The sequence below is a fragment of the Rhineura floridana genome, chromosome 19 (genome assembly GCF_030035675.1).
Source record: "Rhineura floridana isolate rRhiFlo1 chromosome 19, rRhiFlo1.hap2, whole genome shotgun sequence".
In the NCBI taxonomy this organism is placed as follows: Eukaryota; Metazoa; Chordata; class Lepidosauria; order Squamata; family Rhineuridae; genus Rhineura; species Rhineura floridana.
The window spans coordinates 26,128,766-26,140,599 of NC_084498.1; the positions used below are offsets into that span (position 1 = coordinate 26,128,766).

At 40.9% G+C, this 11,834-nt stretch overlaps 1 protein-coding gene across 4 annotated transcripts in view; it reads right to left on the bottom strand.

The window, feature by feature from the left end:
• The window catches only part of MORC2 (MORC family CW-type zinc finger 2), a 52,599-nt gene extending 46,206 nt beyond the window's left edge, over positions 1-6,393 (bottom strand). The window contains exon 1 of one of the 4 annotated variants that reach the window (XM_061603227.1): positions 5,656-6,387. In XM_061603227.1, coding sequence (XP_061459211.1) covers positions 5,656-5,723 — 68 coding nt within the window. In that variant the 5' untranslated portion in view covers positions 5,724-6,387. Of the gene's footprint in view, positions 1-5,108; positions 5,618-5,655 lie in introns of those variants that run through there. The other 3 variants (XM_061603228.1, XM_061603229.1, XM_061603231.1) reach the window with 3 other exon arrangements.
• Between the last annotated feature and the right edge of the window lie 5,441 nt (positions 6,394-11,834).

Genomic DNA, 11,834 nt, shown 5'->3' on the forward strand with positions numbered 1-11,834 from the left:
CTTCTCAGAATGAAAATATGTATGCAGAGGATCATAGTAGTATGCCAAGTGCAGTGTACAATCTAAATAGCACTTTAGCTCAACGTAAGTTTTAAGTAACACTGTTAGTTAAGAAAATACCAATCCTCAGAAGGCAAACACAGCTTTCCCAAAAAGAATGATCCAATGCTTCAGTGATTAACAGTGGACATATATTGGGGAATTTTATTCAGGAAAAAGTCAGAAAAAACCTTGCTAGAAAACAGCAGTTTTCATCTCAACGTTCTTATCCATTTACATTTCGTCAAAGTTGTCACTTTTTTTTAATTTCAGAGATATTAGAGTAAAAACTCTAAATGCTTAAAGCAATTTAGTTCTAAGAAAGAGTTCAGTATCTTGCCAAGTCTCAACATGGCTGCTCTTCATAAACCTCAGGTTCTTAGTATGGGCAATGTTTTTTTTCTTTTTCTCCTTAAGCACATGTAGGGTGAAATTATCCAGAGGCGTTTCAGGTCAATAATGCAATTTCTTTAAACTGAAAGACGAACTACGACATCAAGGTTCAACAGTATACCTATTATTGGTATTAACATCCATACTGCAGCAAGAAGAACCTGCAACAAATCTTTGCAGGGTTGTATTCTCCTACTCAGGGTGACAGCCAGCCATGCCTTCTTCCAGACACTTCATTCTATTCCTTTCTCTTCTCCCACTGCCGAATCCAAGTCAGCATAACACAGAACTTGCAGTCCTCATTGCGTTGCTCTGGTTCTGTGCTCCTTAAGACTCCCCCCCCCTCTAAACGTCTACTAAAACTGACCTTGTGAGTAGATTGAGCCATTCTGGCTTCATAAAGACCAGCACTTGGAGAATTGAGCTTACTATTTATATGACTTTTTAAAAAAAAAATCACACACATTTGAAAGCATGACTTCACTATTACATTGAAAAGTGGGTATTTTTATATTCCAAGTTCAAATTTACAATGAAAGGTTTACAAGGTCAAACTAATGAGATCTCTTTCGTCCGAGAAACTATTTCCTTGTTGGACTCAAACAGCCATTATTTGCTTACATAAAGGCAATTAAAAGCAGAGATCAAATAAGCTGCTCGTGAACAAGTAAGTCCGCATGTTGAAATTACGTTTCCCTGCAGTACCAGAACAATCTGTTACTCCGACTGTTGGAAACTCTATGCTTTCTTACCCCTACTCGCACCTCTCTAAAACATTTTCAGTTGTACTTCCATCCACTTAGTATCTCCAGCTACCAGTTACATCATTCTATCTGGATGTTTCTCTCCAATCTCAAACTCAGTACATCTGAAACCGAACTACTTCCCTTTCTTCAATTATTGTCCGCCTGACCAAAAAAAAAAAGCATGTTGATTTATATTTTTGTTGAATTGTTATGAACCTTAAGCATATACGATTCGCTAATACAGCTGTCTCAATTAGACACAATTAGACTAAAGCCCCACACATACGGCACTTGTTCTGCTTTTACGGTGGTTTTCGGGCATCGCGCACCATTCTATTCCATTAGTTCTGCTTTACAGTGGTTTTCGCTTTACAGTGGGGGTCCAGAATGTAACCCGCCGTATGAGTGGGGCCCTACTGTACAACTGCATTTGTGCATATCTAGCCATTAATTCCCCCCTCCTTCCCTCTATTGTCCAGCAAGTGACTTAATTTAGGTTGCAAACTCCTCAAAACCAGCAACATTCTTTTGCTTATATCACTGTCTAAAGCACTCTGAAACCAATGGCACTACAAAAATAATCTTATTTGCTACTAGTGATATGTTTCTTAAAGCTCTGATTAAGCTAAAGGTAAAGGTGTCCCCGCACTTATAGTGCGAGTCGTTTCCGACTCTTAGGGTGACGTCTTGCGACGTTTACTTGGCAGACTGTATATATGGGGTGGGATTGCCAGTTCCTTCTCCAGCCTTTCTTTACCCCCCAGCATATGCCGGGTACTCATTTTACCGACCACGGATGGATGGAAGGCTGAGTGGACCTCGACCCCTTTTACCGGAGATTCGACTTCCTCCTTCCGTTGGAATCGAACTCCAGCCGTGAGCAGAGCTTTGGCTGCATTACCGCCGCTTACCACTCTGCGCCACAGAGCTAGACATACATAAACTAAAATGTTACTTTACTCCAGTAAGGGAGATCACTATAATCTGATTTCTTATATACTGAAAAACCAGTAATTGCATTTCAGATCAATTCTGTGTGCATTATCTCATTACCTCAAGTCACCTATTTTATTATTAATTAAATTTATATCCCACCCTTCCTTCCAAGAGTCGTCACCAAACTATTAATTGCCAGCACTTCAAAAAATATTGTACATTTTGTTTAATCCTAGTCTGTAGTACACTATAATTTAAGATTATTTTAAATGCATAGTGTTGATCTGTGGAGGTTCTTATCAGTCCCATTATTCTATATATTGTATGAACTGGCAAACTAAGCCAATACTAACAAGTGATCCAATTCTTGAAAAACTTTGCTATGTACTATCACAAAGAATGGACTTCCAAGACTTTCCGCTTCAGCCTCCGACTAGTCAACAAAACATGTCAGTATTTAAAATAGCTGAACCTGTTGTATATATTTCAATCTGTTTATTATCCTACTGCTATACCCAATCTGTTTAGCATCCTAGATATACTTTTAAGAGAGCCAGTGTTGTGTAGTGGTTAAGGTGTTGGACTACGACCTGGGAGACCAGGGTTCAAATCCCCACAGCCATGAAGCGCACTGGGTGATCTTGGGCCAGTCACTGCCTCTCAGCCTCCTGAAAACCCTATTCATAGGGTCGCCATAAGTCGGAATCGACTTGAAGGCAGTACATTTTATATACTTTTAACATTAATGGAATGTTGTTCAGTGTCTTACATGAATCAACTATCAACATTGTGTTTTTAAATGCCTGAAAAAAGTTAGCCATGCTTTATGTGACCTGGTCTCTCTGTTTATGGCGGTGGTCTCAGCAAAGGACTGGGAGATGAAGATGTCAGTCAACTTTCACCAGCATGCATGTCCTAGCTCTACTGTGTATTGTTCTCCAAAGCCAAGTGGCAAGCCCAGGGAAAAATAGAACCTTCAGATGTCAGTTGGTACAGTTGCCAAGGGGGCACACTCTGATGCTGACATCACACATGCCAAGAAACTGACTCTCTAGCAGCAGCAAAGGGCTAATAGGGATGAAGATATCAACCAGTCTTCAGCTCAAATAGTTTCCTAGCTGTGCTGGTGATCTTTCTCAGGGGCCAATTGCATGTTGGTCCATTCCTATAGTACGGAATGGGTAGCAAACATTTTAAAAGTCACAGATTCGACTCAATGCTATAATCAACTTTCAGAAAACCAATAATTTCCTCTCTCATATCTTCCTTCAGTGTGGTCTGATCCTGGTAGAGTTTTCAAGAACCAGCAGATACAGGTGCTGGACAAAATCACTCCATAGGTTGGGTGATGACGATTCTCCACCAACTGAACATCTCTGCTCTGGAAGAAGTACACAGAACAATGGTACCATAGTACCACTCCCTCCCATGTATTATATGTCACTATAATCATTTGTCATCCACGAGAAGAGTATTTGTGTCAAAAAAAGTATTACTGTCAATAAAGAAAATCAGAAGGTAAACCTAATCTATACTTTGATGAATGACCCAGAAGTTCACCGATACCACAGCACACCACTGTTTTCAAAGATTTAACACAAAAAAGATGAATTCCACACCAGAAGCCCCTTCCTACTGGTATATGCAACTTTCAAAACAGACCTTTCCACAAACATATATCGTTAAAGATAAAACCTAATATATATATATGCATGTGGACACCTCTTAACCAAATTCTGCATGCAGGTTCCCAAGATCAAGAAGCAGGTTTTACCAGTGTTTGGATGCCATTTTGAATCTAGATAGCAAACAGAACCTTTCAAAACTGTACTGGTTTTAAAATACAGAAAATATACAAACAAATTACAACAGATCTTACATATTATGGACCACCTCTGTAATTTTCCTAACTACTGAATTTCTTGCTTTCCATAATTTTGCTAAGTTCTTTTTCAAATGTAGTTGAAATTCAACAGGTGACTTGTGAGTAAATGTTTCAGTCTGTGCTTCAGTTTCAGCAAGTACCCTTCTGGTTCTACTGACATTTTGTAAGAGAGTGCATTGTTCCTTGCTCACGTTTTCCAATCTGATGGCAGCTGTATGTGCATCCTTTTTATAGGGCTCATCGTATATGTTGACAGGTCCTGACCATTTTGATTTTTTCTTTATACAACCTTCCATCTCTTTTTTTTTTGCCATTTCTTGCGCCATTTCCAGCTGTACTAATGGGGGCTGGGGGACATGCAGGCATCCACAGAATTCAAGATCACAAATGTCGCTAATTTATGCCGTACCATGTTGTACACATTCTTGAAGTGTTCTCTCTTCGATGTCTATTCCAATTATGTAATTTTAAAGATACACTGTAATAAGCAAACCTTCCAATACGAACACTAATTTTAAAGAATGCACTGCCCAGCACCCAATGATCTACACCCAATTGTACAACAGAAAACTGCTTGTTTTTGTTTCTCTTCTCCCTGTGTACACCACCAAACTCTACTTGATGTCGTCCCCCCCAGCCTCAAAAAGGTCCTTCTGGAACAGATGGGTGGGTATTGGGGGGGGAGAAGCGCACACCTTCTTACACTACATTGGATCTCACCCATTATGAAATTAGCAAGATGGATCCTGTTGAAAGTAGTTTAGCTTCTTCAGTATTTGGGAAATTCCAATCTATTGGGTCCAGCTAACAGCAATAATACACCAGCCATTTCTCATAGTGAAAAACAACCACTAAATTGCAGCAGTATTAATAAAGGTATACTACAGTAAGACTTACAGCCATTTACAAATAATCAAGTCTTAACTGCTGACCTGCTACACTATTTTGGAATCCAACATCTTCTCCTTCCGCTCATATTTCCTATGTTTTATATATATAGTTACTTGTTTACAAGCTCTGGCAGGCTACAAATTTGACTCTCAATTTCTACTAGGAAAGTTACTTTTGCAACACATAACTCCTACTTTTAATATTGTTAATATACTTACCTATCTATTTCTTAGAAGCATGATGCTTCCATATTTGTCCAGAATCTATGTTCCTCGATTGCAGACTTATGCACACACATAATATTAAACCCTATATTTTGGGCAAGTACCAACTTGATTACTTTTGCCCATCAACCAGGATTTCTTTCCATCAGTTCTTCAAAAAATGCTGCATTATTAGGATTTCACTATACGTATTATCTTCTCCATTCTAGCATCCTTCTTCTGGTTGCTTTTGCTTACTTCGTTATTTACTATCCGTCATACTTTCTCATTTCTTGGACCACCAGTGTCACCTAAGGACATGGAACCTGTGATTTCATCAAAATCCTGGAGGAACAAATGAGTTTTATGGGAGAGAGGGTTCAATTTGAGCATGCTGAACCAAATTGTCTTTTCTTTCTTCCCTCGATGATACTGGGCTCCCATTCCTTCCAGCGAATCCAATTACGTTTCTTTTTCTGGATTAGCAGCTGCTGCCAACTTGCAAGTGAAAAAGCAAACTCTCAATGCTACACCGAGCCCCACAATCTCCTTTCCTACTCACGAGTTTGTATGAAGATATTCGAAGGTCAGTTGAGCACGCTGCAGACTGCTGTAGTTGGTGAACGCCATGACGGTGACAAAGACGACGCCCCACCCACCAAATCCCAGGATCTCGAGGGATGGAAAAATTTAAAAACCAGCACCGACGGTCACGCGCCCTCCCCTGCTACTTTTCAGAAACGAAACTTCCAGAACGTTCCCCTATCCAAGACGCGCGCCTTCCTGCCAATCTTTTCGCACGGGCGCGCGCATCAGCTCCTACCTCGCAATTCGCGCTCTCCCTCTTCCCCACCCTATTTTTCCTCCCCCCCTCCTTCCTCTTCACAGCGCCGCTACAAGGCTGAGGACCTTCTTTAACCGTGTTCCTTCTCCCCCCACACCAGAGTTCATCGACCACCGTCCATTTCGTCCGTTCTCCTTTATTTCCCGACGTGCTATATTTTGCGAGGATAATAAGACGGCGCGCGCGGCGCGACCCTCGCGGCTTCTTTTGTTCGCTACTGACGGCCCTCCCCCACCCTTCTCCTCCACGACCGCACCGCTTCGCCTCCCTCACACACTGCGCTAAACTGAGAAGAAGGCGGAGAGCCGTCGCCACAGCTTCTAAGCCATTGGGCGACGACGCGCCACGTGACAATGGAAGCATCGCGCTAGGACAGAAGCAAACCGAGCGACCGCGATAGAGGGAGGCTGTTTTCTTCTCAAGCGTGTGAGGTAATATGAGAAGACCGCTTCCCCTCCCCCACTTCTGGGCACGTTCTTTCCCTGCACGCTCCACCGCCGCATGACCGTTTAAACCGTTGGGGGGGGGCGGAGCGTTTGATTGGCGCGCGTGCGCGTTGGGAAGGCGTTGCGCTTGTTATTCCGAACGGCCCGCAGTAGAAGCGGAGACGGCTTGCGGGGATCGAGGTGCGAGTGCGCGGTTCTCTCCCCCGCCCCATTTTGCCTAAGGTCCTTGCCCGCCACTCCAATGTCCTCCACCCTCCGCTTTGCAGCTTGGCCGTTTCGTCTGAAGAAGCCATTTTCCTCATCGGCGTGGTCATCCCGCCTGAAGAAGACGGTGACTTAAAATGGCGGCGGCGTCCTCTCAGCAGTCTCGCCTTCTTTCTCTCACTTGTTTACTCCTTTCTTCTATTTAGATCAGTAAATGTACCTGCTATTTGTTTAGTATCAGTAAATGTACAGTACAGTACTTAGTCTTCATGTTGAAGTGTTCCTCGCCTGATTGAGATTTGTTATTAAAGATAAATTGATTGTTCAAGGGTACCTTTTATTAGACTCCCTGTACTCTCAAGTTTCAGAAGAACAGGATTTTGACAACTTCGCTGTGTCTTCTTTGGGGTTAAAATAATGAGATTTCTCTGTCGCGTTTGGGATTAAAGTATTGAGCGTCCTCCCGTGTAGTCGTTGGGATTAAATACTGCGTTTCTTCTCTTTGAGTTGTTTTCTTTCCCTTTCCCCCATATTCCAGAACATTCAGGAACAAAATATTGACTAGAAAATGGCGTCCTTTTCAACTCTTTTCAGGACAATGGTTGTTCAGAACGATCAGCCAGTCTCTTGGCACAAAAGCGCTACAAGGAGATAGAGAGGAGAAAGCACTAGGAAGATGAAGTTGCTTCTAGTTGAAATGTTAAGCAACAGTAAACAATTCATAATGAAATCATGAGTATCAGACAATATAGAAGTTTAGAGGATAGCCCAATGTGGACTTTTGTTGTTGCGAACATTCTGAAGTGTCGTCCTGATTCCGAATGATAATAAGCCCTAGATTAGCAAAAGAGAAAAGGCTGACTAGGTAGGTATGCAGTTTTTACTCATTATATGTTTAACGCCTCTGTATACTGTGTTTTTCATATTTGAAATAAATGTGGAAAAAGGGCTTGTTTTTTTCTTTTGTTTGAATAAACTGAGAAATGAAATGTTTCACATAACAAATGGCCATGACATCATAGTGTCTGAGACAGCACCTGGAATTTTCTCTTCAGCCGAATGCCATTTGTCGGAACAACTTATATTTGAAAGAACCTAGCAAACATGGTTTTAGTAGAACTAGGTAAGTAAAGTTTTATAGTGGTATAAACTTTAGAGGAAAGATCAGGATGAAATGATGAAAAGATTTATCAGGTGATTGCAATAATATATCACTGCTGTCAAACATACTAAAGAATAATGGTGTAAGCTACAACATATCAATGGTTAAATTCAATTTTATTCTTGAGACCCTCCATCCTTATGGAAAAACAAAACAGCCTAACAGAGTATTTTAGGAGGTACAATAAAATAAAAAGATTTAAAATGAAACGTACCCGGCTCTCATTCACCCCAGACAGATGAATTACCTGACTGCAGAACATTGCTTCCTTTGGTTTACAAGAACTTCTGGACCACCCATAATAGACTGCAGAAGAAATTGATGTACCTGTTCATCCAAGAAACCTTAGATTTCACACTCAAGAATAACCAAAGATTTCTGGTGGCCTCATGAAAAAATTGTAAAGCTTGTGTGCCCAGAACCAATTCCAGAGGAACTACTATATTGCAAGTTAGCAGTTCATACTGATCTACTACTACTTCTCATAGCGTATAAAGTTTCTAGGCATTTGTTGGACTTCTCAGCTCTTCTACTTGTGGTGCCCTGGTCTCCCTCCCCAGGGAGACTTGCCTGGCCCTGATATATTTTGGTGTCAGCTGAAGACCTTTTTCTTTGCAGTCTTTTGGGGATTCTCGATTATAATTTGCTTTTAATGGTCAGATTGCTTTTTCACTCTTCAGGTTTTTACTGCTTTATATTTTTCAGCATGTGGTTGGACTGCTTTGAAAGCAGCTCTGGGACAGAAAAACAATAAACACTCAAGCTAGGCTTATGAATATATATTAAAAAATCACAGGACCTGTTTATCTTTTCACCCTTTGTTCGATGATGTATTTCTGTAACAGATGAAGAGCATGATACATATCTCAGTTGTGCACAGAGAAGCAAGAAGACACTACTTTATATTTGCAAGGTGTTGGTCTTAGCCTTTAAAACCCTGTACGGTTTCGGCCCAGTTTACCTGAAAGAGCGCCTCCACCGCCACCAATTATGCCGCCCGACCAGATCAGCCACGCAAGGCCTTCTCTCAATCCCACCAACCAAAACAGCTAGGTTGGTGGGTACTAGGGAGAGGGCTTTTTCTGTGGTGGCCCCCACTCTCTGGAACTCCCTCTCGTTTGATCTCCGACATGCCCCTTCCCTGGATTTATTCTGCAAGGCCCTGAAGACGTGGCTATTTCAACAGGCCTTTGAGATCTTTGGGATGGGTTAATCTCCATGATTTTGTCATCTATTATATGCTGTATATGTAAATGTTTTTATAAATGTACTGATGACTGTCCAATATTTTATTTATTGAGATTAATGTGACTGCATTTGATACTATTGTATTTTATCCCATTTTAATGTACGTCGCCTAGAGTGGCTATCTGCCAGATAGGCGACACACAAATTAAATATTATTATTATTATAATTCAGATACTGCTTTATGTTTTTGGATTTAAAGCAAATTCTAGATTCCAGCAATTGTATCAAACTAACATAGGCCATGTCAGTGAAAACTTTTCATCCATAATATCTGAAAAGAAAAAAATTGTTATGCTAGGCTGTATGAAGTAGGCTGCACTGAATTCGAAACAATTTGTATTTAGTGCTAAGAAGTACGTGCAGTACTTTTTTACAGGTAGCTGTAAACATCTAAATTTAAATATTCTGCTTAAAATAAAAGGTGCTTGTTTTCTTTGCAAGAATGTGTTGTATGACTTGCCGTCTGACTAAGAATCGGGGTTCAGAACATTTCAGCTGTGACTTGCAGTAAGACTCGGATTAAAGCAAAAGTGTTGGCCACTAAAATAGCTCTTTTTTGTTTTACTGCATTCTTGATCATCACTAAGGGCTTCAGTTTGTTTTTCAGTACAGCAGCATCACATCTTTAGCATCATCACACTTACCTTTAGTGTGATTCCTGTTACTCACTTTATATATCAAAGCTAGAGCAGAAAATAATTGTTTGTCAGTTTAAAACTTGGGAAGACTATGCAGGCACTCTGACTTTCAATACCATGGCACTGTTCTTGGCTAATATGTAGCACTGGAATGTAGGAGTAGCTATTTTGCAGTCGTGCCAGTCTTTTGCCTTGAAAGTCAAAGAATGTAGTGCTGGCGGGACTGCCAGACTGCCCATGGTCTCTTATATATGGGGTTCCACGATATACCATCTTGTTTTCTATGTTTTTATCAACTCTGTGAATCTGCTGTGTGCAGTCATATGAAGTTCTGGCCTAGGATGTCATCAGTATGCATATGATGACACCCAGTTTTATTTTTATCCATTCTTCGAAAGGCAATGGAAAATCTGAACTGATGTTTAGAACCCATCTTGAAGTGAATGTGGATGAACAAACAAAATTTGATCCATATAACACCAAAATACTTAGGTTAGGTTCCTGATGATCTTGAGGTTGTTCCCTCTGTCTGATTGGACTATACTTCCCCTGAAGCAACAGTTTGGATTCATCTGTGAATATGGAGGTGGTGGCAGTACTTAGGCATGCCTCTGCCAAATTTCATCAGGTAATGCCTGCTGCATCATTTCTTAGAAGTCAAAACTAATACAATCATTTATGCTTTGGATATCTCCCGATTGTATTGCTGTAATGTATTCTAAAAGGGGATTGCCCTTTAAGATAACCCAGAAACATTTGTTCCAGAAAATAACAGCCAGATTGTCTGGGCTTAATAGGATCAACTCTTACTATGATGGGTTTGTATCAATGTTGTTGGCTGCCAATTTTTATTTCTTAAAAAGGTGGGAGATGATAAAAACTAAATCCAGAGTTCTGAAAGCTAGTGAGCAGAGTTGAATTTTCATCTGACAGACCTCTATGGCTTCTGTTCCTGTCTTGCAGAGGTATTCTGAAAGCATTCTCAAAGTTTTTAAAGCATTTTGCAAATTGAGAAATAGTACTGTATTAGGGAAAGAATACAATGTCCTGATTCGACAGCTTAACAAAGTATTATTTGCTCACCTTCATGTCCACATTTCACTGGATGCCAGGACTGGATACCCACCCTCTCCCATTCTGAAAAGAGGAGAGAGGTGCCAAGAGCATCTCTCTGTTTGCAAGTGGCTGATATAGATGCCTTTTTCCCATTGGTGGAGGAGCATTCCTGCACCATTGTGTGGTACTGGCTTTTTTCCTGGTGGTTTGGATGTGTCAGCCATTTTGTCTCTGGCACTCATTATACTTCCTCAAAATTCAATGTGCCTACTTCCCCAAAAAGTTTGATGACCCCTGATGCATCGTTTGTGTTGCTGCAGCTAAAAAAAGGATATTATAGAGTTAGAAAATATGCAGAAAAGGACAACGAAAATAAGGGGCAGGAGCAAGCCCACTACGAGGAAAGGTTACAATATTTGAAGCATTTTGGTTTGGGGAAAAAGATCAAGGGGTGGTAGTAAGATAAGAGATGTGGAGAGAATGATTAGGGAGAAGTGTTTCTCCTACTTCTAGGGCCTGGGATCATCTAATAAATATTACGGACATACTCAAGGAAGTGTTGCTTCACACAGCACTAGTTCTACCACAGAAGTAGCAATGGCCACCAACCTGGATGGCTTTAAAACGGGATCGGAGAAATTCATGGAGGCTAAGGGTACCAATGGCTACTAATAATAGCTTTGTACTGCCTCCCATTGGAAATGGTATGCTTCTGAATACCAGTTGCTGAAGAACACAAGTGGGGGAAGAGTGATGTTGCATTCATGCCCTCTTTGTGCATCTGGTTGACCACTGTATGAACCGCATGCTGGACTAGATGGGTGTGTGGTCTGATCCAGCAGGGTTCATTCTTTCAGAAAATGTGAGTCTTGTACAGATGAAAACAAGGCAACAAACGTTTTGTAACATAAATGCAAGCAAACCATAAGGAAGACAGAAGAAAAGGAGAGGAACCCCTGAGGAGCACATTGCTAAAAACAAAACAAACTCTAAATACGTTAGAAGCAAGGAAACAACTAGGGGACTATTAGACAATGAGGAAGTTAAGATTGCTAACCAGCTGAAAGAAGAGTTGCATCTATTTTCTTCGAGGACAATGTAGGGAGATACCTGATCCTGAATATTTTCAGGAAGGATATATG